The sequence below is a fragment of the Talaromyces proteolyticus genome (genome assembly GCF_021365285.1).
Source record: "Talaromyces proteolyticus strain PMI_201 chromosome Unknown BGW36scaffold_4, whole genome shotgun sequence".
In the NCBI taxonomy this organism is placed as follows: domain Eukaryota; kingdom Fungi; phylum Ascomycota; class Eurotiomycetes; order Eurotiales; family Trichocomaceae; genus Talaromyces; species Talaromyces proteolyticus.
Window position 1 is genome coordinate 1,966,471 of NW_025764280.1, and position 20,847 is coordinate 1,987,317.

At 45.3% G+C, this 20,847-nt stretch overlaps 8 protein-coding genes across 8 annotated transcripts; 3 read left to right on the forward strand and 5 right to left on the reverse strand.

The window, feature by feature from the left end:
• Nucleotides 1–143: 143 nt before the first annotated feature.
• Nucleotides 144–1,409, forward strand: BGW36DRAFT_425598 (uncharacterized protein; the record flags this gene model as incomplete). Its single annotated transcript, XM_046220137.1, has 5 exons — nucleotides 144–238; nucleotides 331–413; nucleotides 495–747; nucleotides 842–1,097; nucleotides 1,197–1,409. The coding sequence occupies 5 exons, from the start codon at nucleotides 144–146 to the stop codon at nucleotides 1,407–1,409; spliced, it is 900 nt and encodes a 299-aa protein (XP_046074495.1).
• A 376-nt stretch (nucleotides 1,410–1,785) lies between these two features.
• Nucleotides 1,786–3,244, reverse strand: BGW36DRAFT_425599 (uncharacterized protein; the record flags this gene model as incomplete). The annotated part of the gene is made up of 2 exons (XM_046220138.1): nucleotides 1,786–2,365; nucleotides 3,018–3,244. 2 exons carry the CDS (start codon nucleotides 3,242–3,244, stop codon nucleotides 1,786–1,788), a joined length of 807 nt encoding a protein of 268 aa, XP_046074496.1.
• A 1,132-nt stretch (nucleotides 3,245–4,376) lies between these two features.
• Nucleotides 4,377–6,763, reverse strand: BGW36DRAFT_447603 (uncharacterized protein; the record flags this gene model as incomplete). The annotated part of the gene is made up of 9 exons (XM_046221725.1): nucleotides 4,377–4,428; nucleotides 4,464–4,668; nucleotides 4,714–4,881; nucleotides 4,939–5,104; nucleotides 5,174–5,516; nucleotides 5,544–5,686; nucleotides 5,745–5,749; nucleotides 5,841–5,993; nucleotides 6,751–6,763. 9 exons carry the CDS (start codon nucleotides 6,761–6,763, stop codon nucleotides 4,377–4,379), a joined length of 1,248 nt encoding a protein of 415 aa, XP_046074497.1.
• A 1,031-nt stretch (nucleotides 6,764–7,794) lies between these two features.
• BGW36DRAFT_395810 (uncharacterized protein) lies at nucleotides 7,795–8,625 on the forward strand (the record flags this gene model as incomplete). The annotated part of the gene is made up of 1 exon (XM_046218086.1): nucleotides 7,795–8,625. The coding sequence occupies one exon, from the start codon at nucleotides 7,795–7,797 to the stop codon at nucleotides 8,623–8,625; it is 831 nt and encodes a 276-aa protein (XP_046074498.1).
• Nucleotides 8,626–9,593: 968 nt separating this feature from the next.
• BGW36DRAFT_136114 (uncharacterized protein) lies at nucleotides 9,594–10,742 on the reverse strand. The gene is made up of 5 exons (XM_046209399.1): nucleotides 10,380–10,742; nucleotides 10,247–10,305; nucleotides 9,932–10,183; nucleotides 9,695–9,876; nucleotides 9,594–9,602 (listed from the first exon to the last, which is right to left on the reverse strand). Exons 1-4 carry the CDS (start codon nucleotides 10,407–10,409, stop codon nucleotides 9,750–9,752), a joined length of 468 nt encoding a protein of 155 aa, XP_046074499.1. The 5' UTR covers nucleotides 10,410–10,742; the 3' UTR covers nucleotides 9,594–9,602; nucleotides 9,695–9,749.
• Nucleotides 10,743–11,038: 296 nt separating this feature from the next.
• Nucleotides 11,039–11,570, reverse strand: BGW36DRAFT_357438 (uncharacterized protein; the record flags this gene model as incomplete). Its single annotated transcript, XM_046213875.1, has 2 exons — nucleotides 11,039–11,513; nucleotides 11,551–11,570. 2 exons carry the CDS (start codon nucleotides 11,568–11,570, stop codon nucleotides 11,039–11,041), a joined length of 495 nt encoding a protein of 164 aa, XP_046074500.1.
• Nucleotides 11,571–12,001: 431 nt separating this feature from the next.
• On the forward strand, nucleotides 12,002–16,648 carry BGW36DRAFT_357439 (uncharacterized protein; the record flags this gene model as incomplete). The annotated part of the gene is made up of 1 exon (XM_046213876.1): nucleotides 12,002–16,648. One exon carries the CDS (start codon nucleotides 12,002–12,004, stop codon nucleotides 16,646–16,648), a length of 4,647 nt encoding a protein of 1,548 aa, XP_046074501.1.
• Nucleotides 16,649–17,259: 611 nt separating this feature from the next.
• On the reverse strand, nucleotides 17,260–19,952 carry BGW36DRAFT_415741 (uncharacterized protein). Its single transcript, XM_046219326.1, has 7 exons — nucleotides 19,668–19,952; nucleotides 19,390–19,612; nucleotides 18,781–19,316; nucleotides 18,486–18,725; nucleotides 18,068–18,433; nucleotides 17,933–18,005; nucleotides 17,260–17,861 (listed from the first exon to the last, which is right to left on the reverse strand). Coding segments are annotated over exons 1-7 (1,728 nt in total). The 5' UTR covers nucleotides 19,670–19,952; the 3' UTR covers nucleotides 17,260–17,573.
• Nucleotides 19,953–20,847: the final 895 nt, after the last annotated feature.

Here is a 20,847-nt window from a genome sequence, read left to right on the forward strand (position 1 = left end):
CGGGGCAAAGAACAAGAACACTACATACGTGTAAGAGATGAATAGGATTTTTTAGATATTGCGCACAAAAATTATATGATATAAACGGTATTGATTGCATCCCATAATAAATTTGATTACTGTGTTTGTGAATGGTCGATATCATGAAACTGACTACGTCCTTCCCAATTTTGGCTATGACCACTGCCGCAGCGCTGGCACACCTAAGAGATGTATCGCCGGTTTATTTCTTCACTTTGTAAGTGTTTGGTAAAATATTTTCTTTCTGTCTTTCTTTCATTTTTCTACAAGAGATCAATGAAAAGAAAGAATTAACCTCCATATTTGTAGCGGGGACTCGTATTCCATGACTAGTTTTGATACTAGTGGTGTGCAACCGAGCGCGTCCAATCCAATGGGCAACCCTACATTAGGTTTGTTACTATATCCAAGGTTTCTTTATGATACTCTATGAGAAATTCATATCGTTGACTACCGTTCTCTCTATCGCCCAGGCCAAGGAACAACCACTGGAGGCTTGAATTGGATCGAATATCTTACTACTGAATGCAACAAGACCTTAGTTCTCACTTATGACCTCGCAGTTGGTGGGGCTACAATTGACAACGACATTGTTTCTAATCCAGGATATGATGATGATGTAGTTTATCAGGTTGGGGTGTTTGACTCAGTTTACAAGGATAGTCCTTCGGATGCTCCGTGGACATCCTCAGACGCGGTTTTCGGTTTTTGGATTGGAGTTAATGAGTAAGTTTGAACACAGATAAATAAACAAATTTCATATTATTTAACGGAAGGAGGGTGAAAAGACGTTGTTGAATTCGGGCTGACATCTATCTAGTGCGGGAAATTCATATTGGAATTCGGACCCCGAAAACATTACTTCAGCCCTAGCAAATGAGTACGAGTCACTCGTTGAGCAAATATATACAGACGGTGGGCGCAAGTTTCTGTTTCTGAATGTGCCCTCTATCCAGGAAAGTCCTTTTTGGGAAAGTCAAGGAACCACGGTTGTCCAAGAACTCGCAAATTATCTCACCGTGTTCAACGGGGCGATCAAGAACATGACTTCAAATTTCCAGCAGAAATACTCCGACGTAAGTTTAAGCAATTCTTTTTAACTAGAAGGAATGACAGGGGATTTTCTTCTATATACTATAGAATTTCAATGTCAAGAACTGATAGGCTTTTGGTAGGCTACGGTTGTTTTCTATGATTCTTTTACTCTCATGACGGCCATCCTAGCCTCACCCACAAAATATGGATATCCAAATGACACAGCGGCGTCATGCTATAATTCAGATGGGAGCACTTGTGTGTGGTGGAATAGCCTACACCCTGGATATAAGTTTCATCAGTTAATGGCCGAAGAGTTAGCACCTCAAATATCTTCCTTCGGTGGATGGTGATTCTTCAATGTTACAACCCAAGTATCATTGGATTCTAAAGCCAATTAAAAATATGAAAAAAGCCCATAAACATATTTAACTTGTTTATATAGTATTCATAAGATGATATATTTTTATCTTTACTATTTACTGATTAAGATGCCGAAACTAACAGAAAAATATGTAAGTGAAGATAAAAGGAGTCTTGGGACATGGTCGAGATGGAAAAAAGTAAATAATAAAAGAAAACATCGTTAACATAGCGGAGCTCATAACGGAAAAAATATACCCTTTTTGTCACAAGCATATGAAACTTCAAATCCGCTTCCCAAGGTACAATAAGCCAAAACAATTAGGCTCAGTAGTATCCTCGTGTAATGCAAGGAATCTATCCCTTTCATCCCCGAGTGATATGTGCGAAGTAGTGCGAAGTATGGCTATCTCGCTTTAGTACTGGAGGTGGAGCAGGAAGATGCTTTGAGCTTTCTTTCCGGCGGTCCTTCATGTGATCATTCTCATGCTCAGCAGCAGCAGCAGTAAGTGTAGAAACTTCTTCTTCCTCATCCTCTTCAATGATTGACCAACGCGGCCACGTCTCGTGAGATGTTGCAGGAGGATTTCTTGCATATGGAAGGCCGGGCATGCCTAGTACTACGGGCTTTGGGGTCCCTTCCTTAATAGACTTTTTTGACGATGACGAAGAAAGTGAGGATACCGAACGGTGAAAACTCAACTTCGAATTCGATAGGCTCAGTCCAGCTGTTATGTTTGTATTTGAAGATAACGGCACCATGAAGTCAGAAGTTTGATAAGGAATTGAAACCAGCCGTCTCACAGATGACCCGACAAGCAATATAAGGCTGAATGTCAGGTGCAGGTTGGCGATGATTGTTGCAATGGTACCATCCACACTCGGGAAAGACGATTTGTTTTGTACTTGAATGAAATGGATATGAAGTGCTGGTAACGAAATAATACTGTATCTTTACAGTTAGTAAAAATATTATTTCTCAATGTATTGATGTGGTTAGAAAAGTGTTATAGACTAACAGTACCCGACAGGTTAGGCTCGCAAGAACGCGAAATTTCTTTATTTGAGAAATTCGCACCCAATATAGGCACATGCCAGGGTAAACAAGAAGGGTCATCTCACTTGTTATATCGAGCGCCGTGACAACTTTCCAATGAAGAAGCTTCATTTTCCATAGTCAGCTCATGCAAAACTGAGAAAGGAAGGTATAGCATACGAAAGATGAGCAACGATGATTGACGTTTGTCCACGGAGTTGATGTGCATCGAATAGCTAGGATTAAAATGGACGCAATCCAAGTGGCGCCGCAAAAGAGCAAAACGTTATTGATAACCCAAACTGGCACTCTATTTACTTGCCGAAAGATATCTCGGGAAAAAATGCCAACACAGATCCTGGAGCATCCGATAACTGTCACGTAGAAGAGATCCGCTGCATATCCTGTCTGCAATACGCACAGTATTCATAAGCCAGTAGTCAATTTTCGAGCCCGACAGAGACTTGCCTTATACATAATATCCTCTTGAGACCGATGTCTTTCCCATGGTATTTGAATGTCGTCACTTCCCCATCCATGTTTTACTTGGACTAAAACCAACGCAAACTGGCAAAATGCGAGAACCGAGGCAACAAAGAACACTACATCATTGTGTTTAATGGCATGTCGCTGCTCATGCCATATATATGCAGAGTAGGCGTTGAAGCAGAGTTTAACAACGACAACAGTGATACAAAACGAGACAACGATATACATAAGGGTAGCATTATCATTCAGAATAATATCCGAAGGAATGCGAGGCGGATCTGTTATTTCGCTAGACGACATTATTAGTTGAGATAAGAAGTCATCTCAGTCAAATCGCATACCCAACAGCATGAGCAAGCTAGGTGGGAATAGAAGCTCAGGTAACGGCCCATTCGTGTTTACATATAGGACAAGACTAGAATTTTTGAAGTCATTTTATTTCGTCAAAGCCAAATTGAATTTAGAAGCCATACATATGAGCTCAATTCAGCGAATGGGCTCAAAGACAGTACAAGCGTCTATTTTCAGCATCGGGCGCATATTATTTGCTAGTGCCTTTTTATAGACATCTTCAAGCACCTGGCTTCACTTCTGGGTGCCGAGAGCTTCTGTTTAAGCCTGTGGTTACAGTATACCCCGCCGGTCCTTATTTCTGGGTTATATGTAGGATCCAAAGAACACGCTTTGTCTTAACGGCCGGAAAATGGACGAACTCACCAAGAAGATCTTATATTTTAGCATAACAAGCAGAAGTACCGCTGCAACCGGACTTGTTAATCCAATTAAAGCCAGTAAATCCATTACTGACTAAAGGGCGTAGATTCAATACTAATATTTTTCTGTTCTTTGTCTTAAGTTGGAGAGCGTAATGCTAAATTTGCACTCTCTTTGTTTGATTGAAAAGGCACTCGAAAGATAAGTTGTGGCTTTGTCCTCCTCACGGGAACTTTGGAGTTGATACAATTCTGAAACACCTAGAAAGGTGGATTCAATGTGATTAGTCTTGGTTCGAGAGTTTTGGTGATAATGACGAGTTTCATCGAGTCCAAAGAATCGTGTTTACTCATTGAACATTGTATCAACCATGATTGGAGGAAAGGGCACTGCTTCAAGTAGCAATTAGGTTTAAAGAAATTTGCCATGTGTGTTTGAATATTTCTTGCATACGCTGAAAAAAAGAGAGGGTGGGTAGATGCTAAATAATCCACCTACGCCCACCTCGAAAAAATATGGAACGGAAAGAATGTATAAACAAAATATATAACTTGTCTTCGGATACTATTTTGTACTCCCCTAGGCTATACCCTCTTCCTACTGCGCCATACCAACAAAGATCTAAAACTGCTCCGACGACGATAGCGGCCCCCTGGGGGGTGGGGGGAACATTGAACCATGCAATTTCAGCGTATGTAACAGTAGCTACCACAACCCATCACGGATCTCTTCCTAGGCTCTGCCCAGAAGCATCCTGTGAAGTGAGATATCTAATTTCCCACAAGCGGTAGACAGCGGTAAATACAGGCCAACTGCTGTAGCATTTACTCCCCTCAGGAGATCATTAACCCATTTATTTCTTAAGGCTCGCCAAAAGCTCTGAACAGCGACTGTTAACGCAATTCCTGGAAGCAAAATACCCAGGAAGCCTAGTAAAGAACCAAAAATGGTTGGAAATGGAATTGATTGCAGGAAAGCGCACCAAGGTACACCGCGAACTTGAAGTTGGGCTCAAGGAAAAGCTTGAATAATAGCAAGTCCGAGGAGAAATTCACGACTTGAAACCAATTCAGGCCCTAAAATGTATGAACGAAGTAGCGGAATCACAATTGGTCCCCCTCCAAATATGATCGTACCCGCAAGATACGTGTTGGCGAAAAGATCGAGTGCAAGAGCAGGCGTAAGCTTGACGCTACAGCCAACAAGTACGCCAATATAGGAGGCTATTTGGTGACGTTAGTTGTCGAGTGCCAAAAGATGGTTTGGAATTGGGAAGATACCAAAGAAGAGGACAACAATAGCGATACCAACTTGGACTCGGATTGCGTGATCGGAAGAAGCCTGATGTTGATACTGCTGTTGATCTTGGTCCGAAGAGCGCTCTGGTGGCGTTTGTGGATTTTCAAGACTCGGATTTCTGCAACAGTCACATTTCTTCGTTGTATACTAGGACTATCTGTCACAGTTTCTTTTTAAGGTGATGCTGTTTGTAATCCAGGCTTCCTCATCTTGAACATCCAAGATCGACCTCCTCTGCTTCAACTTAGCCTTTAATATTCTAATCCTTTGACTCATCCAACCGTCCCAGATCACTGTTGCAAGTCCGCCGATTACCATAAGCAACGGGAAATACCATAGGGTGTTATAGCACATTGCTGCGCAGGCGCCAAAAATAGCAAGGATACGGGGTAACTTGTCCCTAATAGCTTTCTCTGCTAGCTGAACAGCTGCAAGGGCGATAATGCCAACAGTCGAAGAATTAAATCCGAACAGAAGACTATAAACTGGAGACAGAAGGATATCGCTGATATGTTGAACACCAAAGGACAAGGTATACATTCCTCTTGCTCCGGGAAGACTGGATTTAACATAACATCTTTCACACCTCATCAGGGAGATGCGCTTTACCTCCATATAAAACACTGCCACTACGAGTATGAAGCCAGCACGCGATAAAATTAGACAGAAAAGCATTTTTGTGCTGCCTGGTCCCGGTAGAGCCTGACATATCGCAAACAGTTCCTGATACTAGGGAGCTAATTAGCTAATGCACGGTTTCAATACATTGAGTGACATAAACTAAAACTCTGCCTATTACCGGTTTCCAGCAATGTCAAATACTCACAGTTTGTTAATCTACACATTTTTCTCCACCCTTCCCTTCGACAAATCTCTGATGGACCGCTGAAGGCCGTGAAGCCAATATCCCAGGCGCGAAAGGAAACATCGCTTAAATTGTCGGAAAGTGATATTTGGCCGTCATTCCCGCGGTTAAGTCTTAGCCGTCTACCATGGATGAGAGATCTTAGTGCAGATATGTGGGAAGAGAATGTCGCTGTGTGTATTATTTTACTGGACATGAACTAATGTGGGCATGGCGCATTCGAGATTATTCCTCAATTAATGGAGGGATATTTGATTCTTTTACATGTAGTGACTACACAGTTCAGGAGGGACACATTTTCCTTTCTGCCACTAAAAATATGCCGAAACGACACGAGGATAGGAGAATTACAGATTTGGTATCTACATGTACATATGTGTTTCAGGTTTGACTAGGTTTTAAAGAACAAAGCGTATGCCTTCTAATATAATTTGTACGATTCCATATCTTCATTTAATTCAATGCTGATAATGCTTTTAAGTATCAAATTTATATTATACACATGTGCAGACTGGAAAGAACACATTTAATGGCCATTGAGAATTGTCATTGGAGTATTTGGTCGTCCTAGATAGAGGTTACTCCAGGCCTTCACATAAAGTCATCCCACGAAGCAGTCTATAGATAACGTAACCAGGCCAACACTGTAAGGCAGGCACTGTATGCAATTGATTTGTATCTGACGAAATAGTACTAACCCGTAATTCTACATTGTCCTGAATTACAAGGCATCGAGGTACCAGGCTGCTGGACCTCAATATTACGGGGTGTGGCGCAGTGCATGCAGCATGCCACGTTTGTCACCCTTACTCAAAAGTCCAACTTGGAAAAGTAAGCTAAAAGGGTCTCATTACGAGTCGGGGTTTTTTTTCCCGCTTGCCACGTAGACACGTGTTCAACAGTTGAATAAGCCTACACGCCCCGGTACATCCGTCGATCATCGTTGCAGTGCCGCCGGACACTCCGACCTGATCTACATACAGGTATTCTGTACGCTGTGGCTATGTACCTATGAGCTGTTTGCGCATTTAGATACGAGCTGAGGCTTCTAACAGACGGTCAGGACAAGGCTCACAATCATTGTCACCATGGCGCACACCGCGATATTCAGTTCCAAAAAAAAACCCCCCTGATAATCAATTCTATTGGTGCACCATCCATGAAATTAGAACTAAGTATAAAATCATTTTTATTGCGGCGCAAAGCAGAGCACGAGGTCCATAGGTACTGTTAAGACATCCACTGCTTTTCCAGGGCACTGACTTTGGCTTCGGGGCTTCGTTCGGGGCTTGCTTAGGCGCCGAGCTGCCTTGGGGCTTATACTGAACCCAATCCTAAGGCCTTATACAGTACGAATTTTTCTATAGTTATATGCTATTGGGTTGATAGCTGTCTCGATTGCCTGCATCAACTAGTAAATCAATAAATGTTTTTTGGATATCATTGAATTACATTCCGTGTAGACGTACAATGTATCCGTATCAAGATGATTAAACCGTGAGGCAAGTTCTATACACATGTACACCCAGATGACTAAACCGTCGAATTAAGTCCCTTTAGCGATCCTTGAAAAAAATTTTAGTTTTCACCAATTTTCGAAGGATTACAACCACAGTGACAATGAAAGGGTTCTGTTCACGTGACATGCGAGAGAACCGGTTCACGTGATGTCATTATTATTGTGACAGAGCGCGCTCTCGGAGCTGATATCACTACAAGCCCAAACATTCCTGTCTGGCATTGTCATTTCGTCACCACCTCTCTTTTCTTTTCCTTCGATTCTTTGTTTACCTTACCACGATCTATTGTCCCTCTATCGAAGTTCATAACCATCATATCCACCTGAAACTACACTCCTACCTCTATTCTACTATTTACAATCCGCGCGCAATCGCCGTCCTGCAGACCGCCAACCACGCCCGACCGATATTTTGTCATTTAGCCCGTCGCAAGAATTGTCGCAAAGCCAAAGATGACTTCAGAATACGAAAAGAAAACCGTCGCACAATTGCAGGAGCTTCTCAAAGCCCGCAGTCTTCCAACCACTGGAAAGAAGGCGGATCTAATTGCACGACTGCATGAGGCTGATAAATCGGCAAATGAATCTGCTGCAAAAGAAGCCAAGGCCGATACCGTCGAAGATGTTATTGATTGGGATGATGATGCACCAGGAGGCGAAGGCGCTCCCAAGGAAACAACACAGCCTACGACAGAAGCCAGCGCTGCTGTTATTGCTGCCGGCGGTCAAGGAGCAGTGTCCAACCCCGTCGCTGTTCCTAACCAGACACTAGGAGAGGATCCTGCTAAGACAAATGACCTCCATGTTGAATCGCAGGCCGGTCAGACTGCTGCTGCAGAAGAGAAGAAGGAGGAAAAACCTGCCGTGGATTACAGTATTGGTCTTCAAGCAACCGATTTGGAATCCGAGTTGGAGAAGCGTAAAGCCCGTGCCGCGAAATTTGGCATTGTCAATGAATCTGGCGACGCAGAGACGGGAGCCGATAAGGCTCTTGAACGAGCCAAGCGATTTGGCACAGGCGAGTCGGCGCCTGCTATCAACGGTTTAGATCAAGCACTACCTGAGCGTTCTCAGAAACGAGGACGAGGAGATGATCAAGGTGGCCGAGGTGGAAAGCGACGTAACTTTGGCGGTCACAATCGTCATCGCAATCGCAATGGGCCATCAAACAGTAACAAAGGCAACAATCCTGCGGGCCGTAGCAATGAACCGAAGTCTGTCTTCAGCGATAAAGACAAGGCTGCACTGGAAGCTAGAAAGAAGCGATTTACTACGGCTGCCTAAATTCCATGTGGATCCTGATCGAGCCTCTTATTTGGACCAGCTTTCTACTTTCGTGAAATGTATTTTTGAGACCGAGGATTAAGATTTTGGCGTTCAGGCGAATTACCTATGGGATGAAACTTGTGTATGCAGAAATAATTTGTAACAATCCAGCTCATGAAAATTCATATCTGAGCGAAATCTCAATTGATGTGTGTGCGACGCTTAATGGCACCAGTACACCAGGCATCATCGCGCCGTAGATTTGTTGAGTTACATTCTGGGTTAGTAGGTATACCGGATGCTAGTGAGCCAACGAGAATGATATTGAATAGTATCGTTATTCAACGAGGCTGTCATTATTCCAATTTCACGTACATGTTATAGTGATGGCGTTGCAGTATTATTAGACGCAGGCTTGTAGCTGGTAAGACTCAGATGCCGATCAGCTGAAAGGTGCATAAGTAGTTGCTCTAAACATGGCGTTTACCTGCCTCTAGTAGAAACAGAGCGGTCACGGTAAAAACCAGACCATGCGTAATATATTCCCCCTGCAGTATATGAGACGACGAAGGCACGTTAGTATATAGAGCTCATTTCGCGTGCCAAACGGGGATGAGCACTACAGCTCTCAGCAGCAAGGCTACAAGTACGTATACAGTGCGAATCAATTGGTGTAATTATAAATCCGTATGCCGATCCTTTCAGCAGAAATCAACGAGTCATTTCTAGGTATTATCGAGACTGCTTCAAAAATAGTATCCTGTTTTGCTCGGCGATGGAACTCCATGGTAGATATAAATTTATATCTTGATGAGTTTCCAAGTCTAGTGTCGCATAGACTTTGGCTTCGTGAACGAATAAACCGACTCATCACCCCTAAGGATTCAATAGAAAGCATCAGCACAGGTGACAGTGTGCGTTGAAGATACACCACTGTAACGCCCCGCATATTGCACACGAAGCCTGGTCAATCAATGTTATGGGCTGTGTGAAAACTGCATAGAGTATGGTACGGTTAGATATCCAACACGCTAGCTTCACTTGAGCGAGGATCATAGGCGTGACTGTGATACCGTTGAAAAATTACCTTTTTTTCTTTCTTTTTCTCTCATCTTAGTGGGTTAGTCCTATGCATCGGAAAATTATGACCACGAAAAAGGAATAGTGTCGTATGCGTGCTGCTTGAATTCACGTTCGTTTGACTCTAGACCGTAGGAGCGACCGAGAGTAATGGGCCTCCGTGCGAGGCTCAGCTCGCCCCTGGCTGCACTAATGCACGTCAGCGATCGAATCAGACTCTTCAACAGCGCCTGGTAGATCTCACTGGCTGACTAGGAACGAATCGCTGTGCTTCAAGACGTTGCGTTGAAAAACCGGGCGGAAAGCAAATAATGAATTATCCCTGGCCTCGAGTAACAGGCTACTGGAAAAGGAAACGCCTCCGACAGAAAATAGGATGAATGGAACCTGGAGGAAAAAAGGTTCGGCTCGAAGCCTATGAGTCTGACTGTTAGAGACAAAATTTGGTAAACTACGGAGGAACCGTAGATCACTGCTCGTTGGATGACGGCGGCAACTTATCGATACCTGTCCGTAAGTCAACCGCAACATTAATAACTGAACAATACTCCGTGCGCACTCATACTCAGTAGTTTGATGCCGGGGTCGTCCAGACTGAAATATGGTTGCCCGACTTGGCTAGAGCGTCCATTGCCCTTGTAAGTTGTAATTTGTAGGCGTTTGGTAGTAACAGCCAATAAAGCTAGCCTCACCAATAATAATAATGGCCCGGCAGACGCCATCGGGCCATTCTCAATCGTGGACGTGTAGTTTGAAGCCAACGTCGGTAGTCAAAAGACTCGCACTTTCCATGCAGCCCTGCTTATGGCAGCACCGGTCTCGTGACTGCGCATCTCGTGATCGGCAGCAGCCTCGGAGTACGCCGAGCCAGCAGAAACGTGCACACGAAGGCAAGAGCGAGCAGGGCAGTCACCTGATCCGTAGCTGCCTGCTGCAAACAAAAATAGAAAAAACAGGAAAACTCTTCCAGTCGTGCATATCAATATCATCAATGCTACGACACGCACCAGTGGGAGCAAGCATCACATTGCTCCGCTCTGAATCGTGCATTTACTAGTCCTTAGTTCGTCGTTAGCTGGTGACTCAATCATCAATCCGACTGGACTCCACTGGCACCCAGCCCGTGCACGTACATAACACGCCACTATCGCTCCCCTATCACGTCCTGGCTCGTTCGCCGGACGCTGGCGACGGCCCGCTACGCTCATCAGAATTTTCTCCAAATCCTGAGGTCCTTCTGGGTGGAGTCGAGTCGTTGCGTCTGATCCCTCGCAAACGATCTGATCCAACCGTCTGCCGCCGTCAACTGCTTGTTCGTCCATTCACTGGCATACAGTCTTGCTAGTCTATGTTACTCGTCTTCGTACCGTCCCCGATGCTTGAGGCCCCCGATGGGGACCCTCTTCCAATATGGTGACTCGTCCATAGAGAACCCGCGCTTGTTCGTGATTGTTCGAATTACATGAGCAAGTACAGACATGGGCATCAAATCGGGGTGGTAGGAAGCCCCGTCGATCTCGAGAATGTTACGAATGGGGGTAGTATTGTTCACCCAAACACCCCGGCAAATATTAATATAATCCCAGATTGTAGCCCAGCGCTCACTCACAAAATTTTCTTCTCTGTAAATTTGCAGACAGTTCAAGACGCTTCCACGGAGAGTTGGAAAACCCTGCTCTATTCCTTTCCTCACGAAGCTCCAACTCCAGCTGATTAACGAGTGACGTGTTCGCCCTTTACCTTTTTCAATCGGCCGGCGTTGCCTCACTGCATACTGTTCCAGCCTCCAGCCACGATCTTCCGATGTGGAGTGTGAGCCCGGCCCACTGTGTGGCGGAGTCTATGCATACTACAAGTACTTACTATATATTCCGCTTCATCATTTTTTTAGACTACCTATATACTCAGCCTTGAACGGCTTTTTAGGCCGCCTGTTGAACCTCTTTAACATATGGGTGTTTTTGTAACCTGATTGCTATTCAGTATTGATATTTCCTTACGATCCGTGCGCCGCTATATACACAATAATATTTTTAATTTACACGCCAGCAGTTTGAGAAGAAGTCGCTTTATTCGGGTGGCCAGGGCAAGCTTGATCACAAGAGAAAGACAATAACGTTTACACGACTTTACCGGATAACGAGAACCCGAAACCCGAAGCTGATAGTGTAAACTATTCGAGTATTGCGTGTGCAATATTAGATCGACAACACGCTGAAGTCTCGTGATGACATTCTTTGGTGTTGGTATTTGAAAAGAGTTGGACAAGCCGTCTTCTAAGTCCGATGCTGGAACATTGGTACGAGGCCGCGCAATGTCATCGCATAGGTTTGATCGGGTCAGGAGATCGAGGGTCTTTGAAAAACAGCCCTCATTTCATGATGCCTCATCCTCGCAACCACAAGTTACTTCCATAGCGAAATCCCCGGTCGTTGGACCTCCCAGGTCGAATATTCCAACACCACTCAGTGCTTCAGTTAGGCGCGGGAGCGAATCTCGTTCAAATGCTGGTGAGAATGAACAATTAGTGATCCATCCTTTGGCAAAGACATCACGATCTATGTCCAGTGATGATGCTCGACCGACAGGACTTCCGCGGTCTAATGGTAATCCTTCGTCGCTTAGACGCCCATCAGCACCCTCAATTTTCGCCACCAGATCCACTCCTTCACCTGGACCTGCGACTTTTGCGATACCCACTGCGAGCTCAGGGAAAATTGAGACTGTTGGAAACATGAGAGAACGTCCACGGAATGTGCTTCGCAGGAAGGCAAATTTTAGGAAACCAAGTATCGATACAAACCAAGCCATGGAACAGTCGCAAACTGGTCCCAAGGTGTCTGCAAATATTTCGTCAACCTCACTCAGTATACACGAGGCACAGCCGGCACATGGCATGGGTATCATGACACCTGTTAGTAACGATGTGCCGTCTTCAGAAAAGTCATATATTCCATCAACGAAACTTCCTAAGATGAAGATTCCAAAACCGGTCGAACAACCTCCTCTGCAGCAGATTCCCAAGGAATTTATTGGGCTCCGGACTGTAGTCAACACAAGCAATCTCCCACCTCCGCCCACACCTATTTACGCCCCAAGTGCAAGCCCGTCGACACGATATTCTGATTCTCCTGGTATGTGGAGTAGCCGGGGTTCGACACCGACGTCGCTTTCATCTTATTCACCGGGAATAACACAGCCTGCAACGGGGTACAGATACAAGCAAAGCCCTACTCAAACGCGTCAACCGGCTCTTTCACGAAGTACCACTACCCCTGTGTCTCAAACAGAAGTTGATGAACCCACCTTTCTTGGCCCCATAGCCGCAGACCCTTATGCAAGGCTTGGTCACGTTAAAGTCGGTATTGTCGAAAATAATATCAAAGATACCGTGTTGCCCAGGAGTCCGCCTCCTCGCAAGTCATCGATGAAGTTCAGGCAACCTCAAGAGTCAGACAGTGAGGATTCTAATAAACAAGCCACAGTCGACTATTCGCAAGCTGTGGATGATACTGAAGTGGCTTTGTCTAATGCAGATGTCGTACCTGATGCAAAACCCTCAACAGATAGCAGCCCGGTTAGGCCAAGACGACCAAGTCGCCAAGGAACTGATCGCTTGGAACAGGCCGTATCTCCTATAATCCGTAGTAATCTAACAACTTTACGAACCACCGGACACACTCGAAGGGAGTCTTCTGAGAAATTGGTCTCTCCTGAGCGACTTCGTGGAATGCCAGTAGGATCCGCGGCTACATCTGTCGAGTCATTTCAATCCAGTTTTTCTACCCGAATTCCATCTCGCAGCCAGAGTCCTTCACAAATTCCAAAGCGATCTGCGCGTACTTTGGTCAAATCTCCACGACCCCAAAATGAAACAACAGACGCAAATACGGGGAGAAAATTTGGCCTTTTTAGCAAGAAATCGAAGCCCAACTTGTCATCGTCCAAAGGTGACTCAACCGATAAGTCTTCCCGCAAAGGGCCAGCGGCCGGAACTGGCCACGAAGGTTATGGAAAGTATGCGAATCGAGGACGCAAACCTAGCGTTGGTAGCAATGGTGGCCCCAGAGCACGGTCGACCAGTACAAGTGGTGGGAGATCTATCGGTAGCGGAAAAGGTGGTAGCCGTCAGGAACCCGATATCGATAGTTTTTTTCTTGACCGTTTGGAGCCTGTTGTCATTAACGGTGGTGGAATGGATCGAGAAGAACTCTTTAGAACCCAAAGCGGCCAGAGTATCAGCAGCTTAAGTGTCACTTCAGCTCCTGATTCGTCCACGATGAGTACGGGGACTATAATGAACGGATATTCGTCAGAATCACTTGGAACATCCACAGAGCTTACTAAACCGACAACACCGTCACTTAGCTCGGAGTCGAATTTTCCTTCTCAGCCAGAGCGTCTTCATGGAAGTAAGCCACTTATCCCCCGAAATGACTCCTCATCTTCCTTGTTGCCGACTATGGTCGGAAGGCGCCGTGGGTCTAACGATACACGAACGGGCTCGGAAGATAGCAAAGACGCCAACTTTTCTGCGCTTCCCCTAATTGCGAAAACCTCCAGCAAGTCGACTCCTGCACCTTCAACGAAGAAACCAGTCAGTAAAGTCAGTCGGAAATGGAATTTTTTCCATAGAAGCCAAAAAAGCGATCAGAAAGATTCCACTGCTGAGGCCAGCGAGCCAACTGAAGCTCAACTTCACGCTAAAATTGCTATTCTGCCGAACAGTCGACCTGTTGCTCACTATGCTCTCCTTGACGCTGATTCGGACACGCTTGAAGACATTTTGATTCAAGTTGAGGATTCACCACTGAGTGATGATGATTCCTTCTTACACGGAGATGCTAAGCCTGATCCAAATCTGCAAGCCCGACATGGGACGTCAATTCTGCTTCCCTCTCCTCCTGCACTTTGGTCAGAGTTCACCGATTCCAAAGCCAGCCCACTGCAAAGTCGACCTGCATCGCCAAAGGTATTCTTCCGCAAGGACGATCAGAATGGTCAGGCAGAAAGTGGAAGGCCAAGTCGATTAGCTTCAGTTGGACGGATACCGCAAGTTGTCTCCCGACAGGACCGTGATCATAAACCATCTTCTCAATCTTATTCACGACCATTCTGTCGTGACGGAGCACCTTCATTTTATACTACAACTGGGACTAATCCACATGACCAACATCCAGTGTATCGACCGCAACTCGATCTTCAAACCGAGTTTCATGGGAAAATTTTCAACTCGGATTCAACTACCCCAAAGCCAGCCAGTGCTCCAGTCGTCAGCGAAACCGCGAAATTTGCGTCTAGTGCATATGCTGTGAATGAATTCTTGCAATTCCCCCCTCGAAAGCAATCTCAAGTTTCCTCTTCTACTTCAGAAGCCGATTCTATCATGGCAGTTGTAGCTTCTATAGGACCTAGACTCGATACCGCCTGTGAAGAGGACATATGGACTGAATATGATGATCTCTTGGATACTGTTCTGACTGTGGATAAAGGCACTGCGGGTAATAAAGAAGTTAACGAACCATTTGAGATGGTTACGAAGGCAAGCAAGACTCTCCAGGCAGAATTGAATGCCTTGGATGACAAGCCCCGTGTTTCTGTTGCGTCCGACACATTGTCTATTCCTGTTTCAGAGTCATCCGCACAATTAAGTGACGCCTCTGTTCGGCTACGACGATCTAAGATTGCTACGGCCCTGCACACTTCTTTGTCGCCGTCGCCGCAAGTCTCGTACAGCGACCTTATCGCTGGTTATGCGGAGCGTAACAAAAGTGGCAATGATCTGACCCTACCGGACAACCCTGGGGTCCCTCCTAATAGTGAAGACCAGACAGATGAGCCACGATCACCGACACCGACAAGAACTGACTTTGAGACTACTCGTCGGCGAAATACGATGCTGTTTGACATGGCGGAACGAGACCGAGAAGGTGCCGCTGCCCAAACAAACCTTCGGTCTGCTTCTTTGATGACGAGTAGATGGCTCTCATTCGGGCGTGTGCTATTCAGTCCAGCCCATAATCGCATCAAGGAAACCGAAGCAGAACGTATTTTGATTATCGACGGTCTTGGAAATGACGACTGGTCCTACTATTGCGCCCTTACCTATCCTAATGCTACGATATATAGCTTAAGTATTCGGCCTGAACCACCCTCATCTTCACCACATCCAGATGCTTGGAAACCACCTGTGAATCACCACCTTGTTCATCACCCCAGCGCCAGTGCAGCCTTCCCATTCCCTAAAAACTTCTTCGCTGTTTGCATTCTCCGGTTTCCTCCTGCCTATTCAGAGGACGGACAACGGAACGTTGTTTCTGAATGCAAGAGGGTGCTTCGTCCTGGTGGGTACATAGAAATGAGCGTTATAGACCTGGATCTGGTCAACGTGGGCAACCGGGCAAGGAAGGCCGTGAGGACTTTGAAAGAAAAAGTCTTTCTCGCTGATCCAACCATTAGCCTAAAACCGGCAAGCGACAACATTCAGAGACTACTAGGTATTTGTGGTTATGATAATCTAAACAGATGCATGGTCAGTATTCCAGTGGCTGGAATGATTGGGGGTTCTTCAGACTCTTCAAGATCCAATCGTTCGGTGTTTGATCAATCTTCGTCGTCGCATACACAATCTCCATCACAACCGCCATCCACGACAAGCAGCTCGCAGCCGCATACTAGGACTCCGTCTGATGATGCGGAGCTTTCCCTCGGTGACTTATTGTCCGACCCTTCTCCATCGGCATCAAACGATGAATCCATCACCAAAATGGTGGCTAGGGTGGGGCGGTGGTGGTATACACGATGCTATGAGATACCTGTTCTGGTTGACCCAAGTACGGACCGCAGCATCTGGGCTGAACAAAAATTGTTGAGAGAATGTCAGAAACAGGGCACAGGCTTCAGGCTACTCATCGCATACGCTCAGAAGCCAAGTGAAAAGAGGAGAACCGTAAGCGTGTAACGATAGCCTTCCACTCGCGACGACTATCACTATTTTTATTTACTCTTAACCCACGAGAAACGAAACCCAACACTTATTACATATTTTCTTTTGCACTATACGACGATAACGATAACTTATGATGATCGTGATGATTTGACACTTACTCTCAGATACCAGACTGGAAGTTATTTTGTTAATTTATCATCTTGTTACGAAGCGACTTCTTCAGACGTACGGAGCGTGTTTCTTTTTTTCAAATGATAAACAAGACGCATGATGGACCTCGCGGTCCTTTCTTTGCCATCATCGGTCACTAATGTGGCATGGTTTTCATTATGGGAATTTTTACATTGATGGCGTTGTGAGCCTATTGGTTGGGTTTTGATGGTTATATATCCTTGTTAACTTTTATGTCCTGGCGGCTAGTTTCCTTTTCATTTCTTTTGATTGTTTCATCACCTTTCCATGATTTCTGTGAAGGATGGAGGCTGTTTGAAATGTTCTTTCTTTTTAATTCTGTTCAGAGCAGGTCTATGGATGGATATCGATAAGGTTATCTTAATATGGAGATTCAAATTTACAAATCTTTCAAACTTGACTACCGATTAATCATGATATTACTTCATTTTAAGTAGATCCGTATTAACTTATTGATTGGTGGTGTTGATAGTTTTGATAAGCTCCCGTTTTCAATGTTGGAGAGAAAAGACAGAACGCCCGATCAAATAAATGTAAAGGTACAGAGAATGATGAAAGTATATGCCCAATACTGCCCTATTTCCTACCTATCCCTAGAATAGTTACAGAAACAGAAGAACCTTCTTTTCCAAGCCGAACGCTCATTTAATTTTTCTTCGTTTGACGGGGGAAAAGTAACACAAAAAAAAGAAAGATACATGATTGTTTCTGGATATGTCATGAACCAACTGGCCGGAATAATCTTTTATTTTCCGACTTTGGATTTTTTCTTAGGTCGGTCTTCTTCCACTTCATCGTCATCCTCATCAACAACATCCTCATCGGCATCTGCATCATCCATTTCGGCTTCACTACCGCTGCCGCTGCTTTCGTGGGCAGAGTCGTATTCTTCGGCGACGTCGGAGTCGGAATCAGCATGGAAATCTTCGTCGACAGACTCCTCATCCTCGTCTGCAGAGCCGCGGTCGAGTTGAATTTCCTCTTCACTAGAAAGGTCGTTGTTCTCGAGAGCGGCGGCGAGCAGGGCGGCAGTCTGTAAGTGGAAATTTAGTTTCTGATACGAAAGGTGTTCAAAGATTTATATGGCAGTTGGGTGGATCTTACTTCGTCAACCATCTCGTTCTTGAGCCGGATGTTTTTGGCTTTGAAGAACTCTTCGAGGGGTTGTTGCTCCTCGCTGGCTGGCTATTAGTGAAATGCACTAAAGTAGACATCTTTGCGATGTAGAATGATGCTCACCGATTAATGTTACTGAATTGGTGCTCCCCGAGACCCCCCTTTAAGCTGACTGTAATATCGAATGTACGGCTTGCAGAAATGGCTCCGCCGACACGCGACATGGTAACTACAGAGATGTTCTCCATCTGAATGTATGTAGCTGGTTTGGGAACGAACATTAGACTCTTATCCAAGAAGTATAATAGACCTTCGTTGGCTTTGATGGAACACTTCACGCCACTGTGACCGTGATGGCTGATAAAGTCCTTTGATGGCATGATGACCTTCTTCCCCGAAAGGCCACGGAAAATCTTGGTGATGACTTGATGGATAGGCTCCTCATAGCGGGGTTCAAGCTTGTCTTTGTAGCGCTCTTGCAGTAGTTCCCTAGCCGTAATTTTAGAAAAGGAGAATTATAAGCGAAAGGGTGATAACATACTCTGTCATGTTGAGCTCAATGCTGACTTCCTCGTCTAGCTTCAATTGCATAACTAGGAAAGGATACCGCGTTTGACCCTGTCGGAGTGGCGGGTCCAGACCAAAGACGATCAAAGTGTGCATCTCATCGTTCTTAGGCAACAAGAAGAATTTCTTTATCGACGAATACTGAATCTTGTAGTCGTATGTCTTGCCACGCAATCGGAACGATGATTCATACATATCAATATCGAAACGACCTCTGTTGTCAAGTTAGTGCTATTCACCCACTATGAAGCGAAAGAATATTTGCATACCTAGGAGTGAGATGTAGAACATCCAGGAAGGTAGCAAATGTATCTCCAGCAACATCGCCAATCTCGGCTTTGTCCATCAAAGTTTCGTAGAAAAGGTTTGCTGCATTTTGCTCCTCTGCACCCTCCTCTGGCTCCTCCTGCTCTTCTCCCTCGCTGCCCTCTTTCTTGACGTCGCTTCCGTCGGCCTTTTCCTTCTTTAATATGGTGCCTGGAATGTAAAATCTCATTTCAACCAATTCGTCTGTCCCAGCAGCGGCTTTCCGACCACGGTTTTTTGTGCTTCCTTCAATGTGGCCGTTTGTCTTTTCGTCTGTTGGCAGAGCGAATTCAACAGCAACTTCATTTTTGCCTGCTAGGTTTGTGTTGGAGATTTCTGAGTAAGGGATTTCGAAGGCAGGGCGGTTTTGCACATTAAAGGCAAGTTCGGCTTTTGTGAATTCTGCTTTGCCCCAATTCCATCCTCGCAGAGCATGTTCGCGTTGCTCGATTGCAACACCGTACCAGACTTTGAAAGCTTTGCTGAGTCGCTCGAAGTCCTAAGTGGCAAGACACAAAGATTAGTCGGGCGCAATTAGAGACTAGGGTGAGTGCATTTAAAAATGAGCTAACCTCTTGCTCAAACCCGTCAAGCTGGATGACACCTGATGTCCTGGAGAGAATCTTCAACTCATATGCCTTAGCTGCTCGACTCCATTGCGCAGCGCCTATGTTGCTGCTATCTAAAGTGAAGGTATCTCCGCCACCGGATGGTCGCCATCCCATACCACTCTCTGCTAGCTTGCATTTTCCTGGTTGTTTAGACAGGTCGAGATAGATGTTTTCGAAACTCTCCCTGTCATGAGATCTGTCAGTTTTTGACAATAGCAACCCAGAGAAAGTAGACTCACATATTGGAGGGGCGCCGAAGCTATTAGCGAGAAATCTGTGTTCTTGGTTTGATCAGGGATTAATATGCCACTTCAGTTTTGTTGTCAAGGAAGTATGGGTGAGAGGATAGATTGGTTCGAGTGAACTATCGTCGTAGCTGATAATTTCTGGAGACTCGCGCCGCGTTGTTCGCGCACGCGGAGCTTGCACATTTACGGCCATGTTGGGACTAGCGCAAGAGATTTTGATATAAGTCACGTGACCGCGCGAATAGCATCATATCAACTCATAGGAGCGGTCAAACAATTTGGCCTGGGATGAGAATTTACTGATCATATTGTGATATATTCGTACAAGAATTCCCTAAATCCCGGCAAATACAGCTGTTTATTGGGGACAGTCAGTCATCTAGTTCCGATTTATTCGGCGAGCATCCAGGCCTCGTGTGTACCTTTAGATGCCAAATTAAGCGTGAAATACTAGTCGGAATCCGATTTGTTTTGGTATGTACAATTTCAAATGTTTCGTTCAACGTTACTATCAACTGTCGATACGAGTAGTCAACACTCCAAATGAGAGCTGGGCGCCTGGACTGAGGCGACCTTAGATAAATGCATGTCAACGAGTAAGCGGCGCGTTGTGTGGTGTCAGTTGGACCAGGAAAAGGCGATACTTTTCAAAGGCTGTCTCCTTTCAGATCAAAGACATCGATAGTTGTGAATTGATCGGTGCCCTGCAGATGTCGTAATGATGTCAAGACTCAATACTATAAATGTCCCGCATCAAAGTATCTTTGATGCTCCTGATACGAGGAATGATTCATGATTAATTTCAATCTTTCCGTGTAGCACCGAATGATTGCTTGGCCCGTTATCTGCAGCGAGCCAATCAGACTGCGCGAAGGCCCGGGAATGGCGTCGATTTAGTGATGTGTGCAACAAATACTGCCTCAACTCGGGCGGTACACGTACGCATGTCAAATTACGAGCTGCCATATGGCGAGCCAGCGAAACCAGAATCTTTGTCTCGGAGGATTGGAATTATTTTTTGGGATCCTAACGCTTCTATACTTGGACATACAAAGAAGCTTAACATAACAGAGGACAGGCCAACATGAATATTAATGATGATGCACGCCTGCCCGTGGCTCGGCTGGCAGGACGAGCGTCTATTGGCTGCTAGCCAGCCCTAGTCTTTGAC

Coding starts and splice junctions, on each gene's coding strand:
- BGW36DRAFT_136114 (XM_046209399.1), bottom strand. CDS start 10,409: ATGGCGTCTGCCGGGCCATTATTATTATTG. Junction 10,306..10,379: donor CCGGGCCATTATTATTATTG/GTGAGGCTAGCT, acceptor TGGACGCTCTAG/CCAAGTCGGGCAACCATATT. Junction 10,184..10,246: donor CATCAAACTACTGAGTATGA/GTGCGCACGGAG, acceptor GGTATCGATAAG/TTGCCGCCGTCATCCAACGA.
- BGW36DRAFT_415741 (XM_046219326.1), bottom strand. Junction 18,434..18,485: donor ATTGAGCTCAACATGACAGA/GTATGTTATCAC, acceptor AATTACGGCTAG/GGAACTACTGCAAGAGCGCT. Junction 18,006..18,067: donor CAATTCAGTAACATTAATCG/GTGAGCATCATT, acceptor ATAGCCAGCCAG/CGAGGAGCAACAACCCCTCG.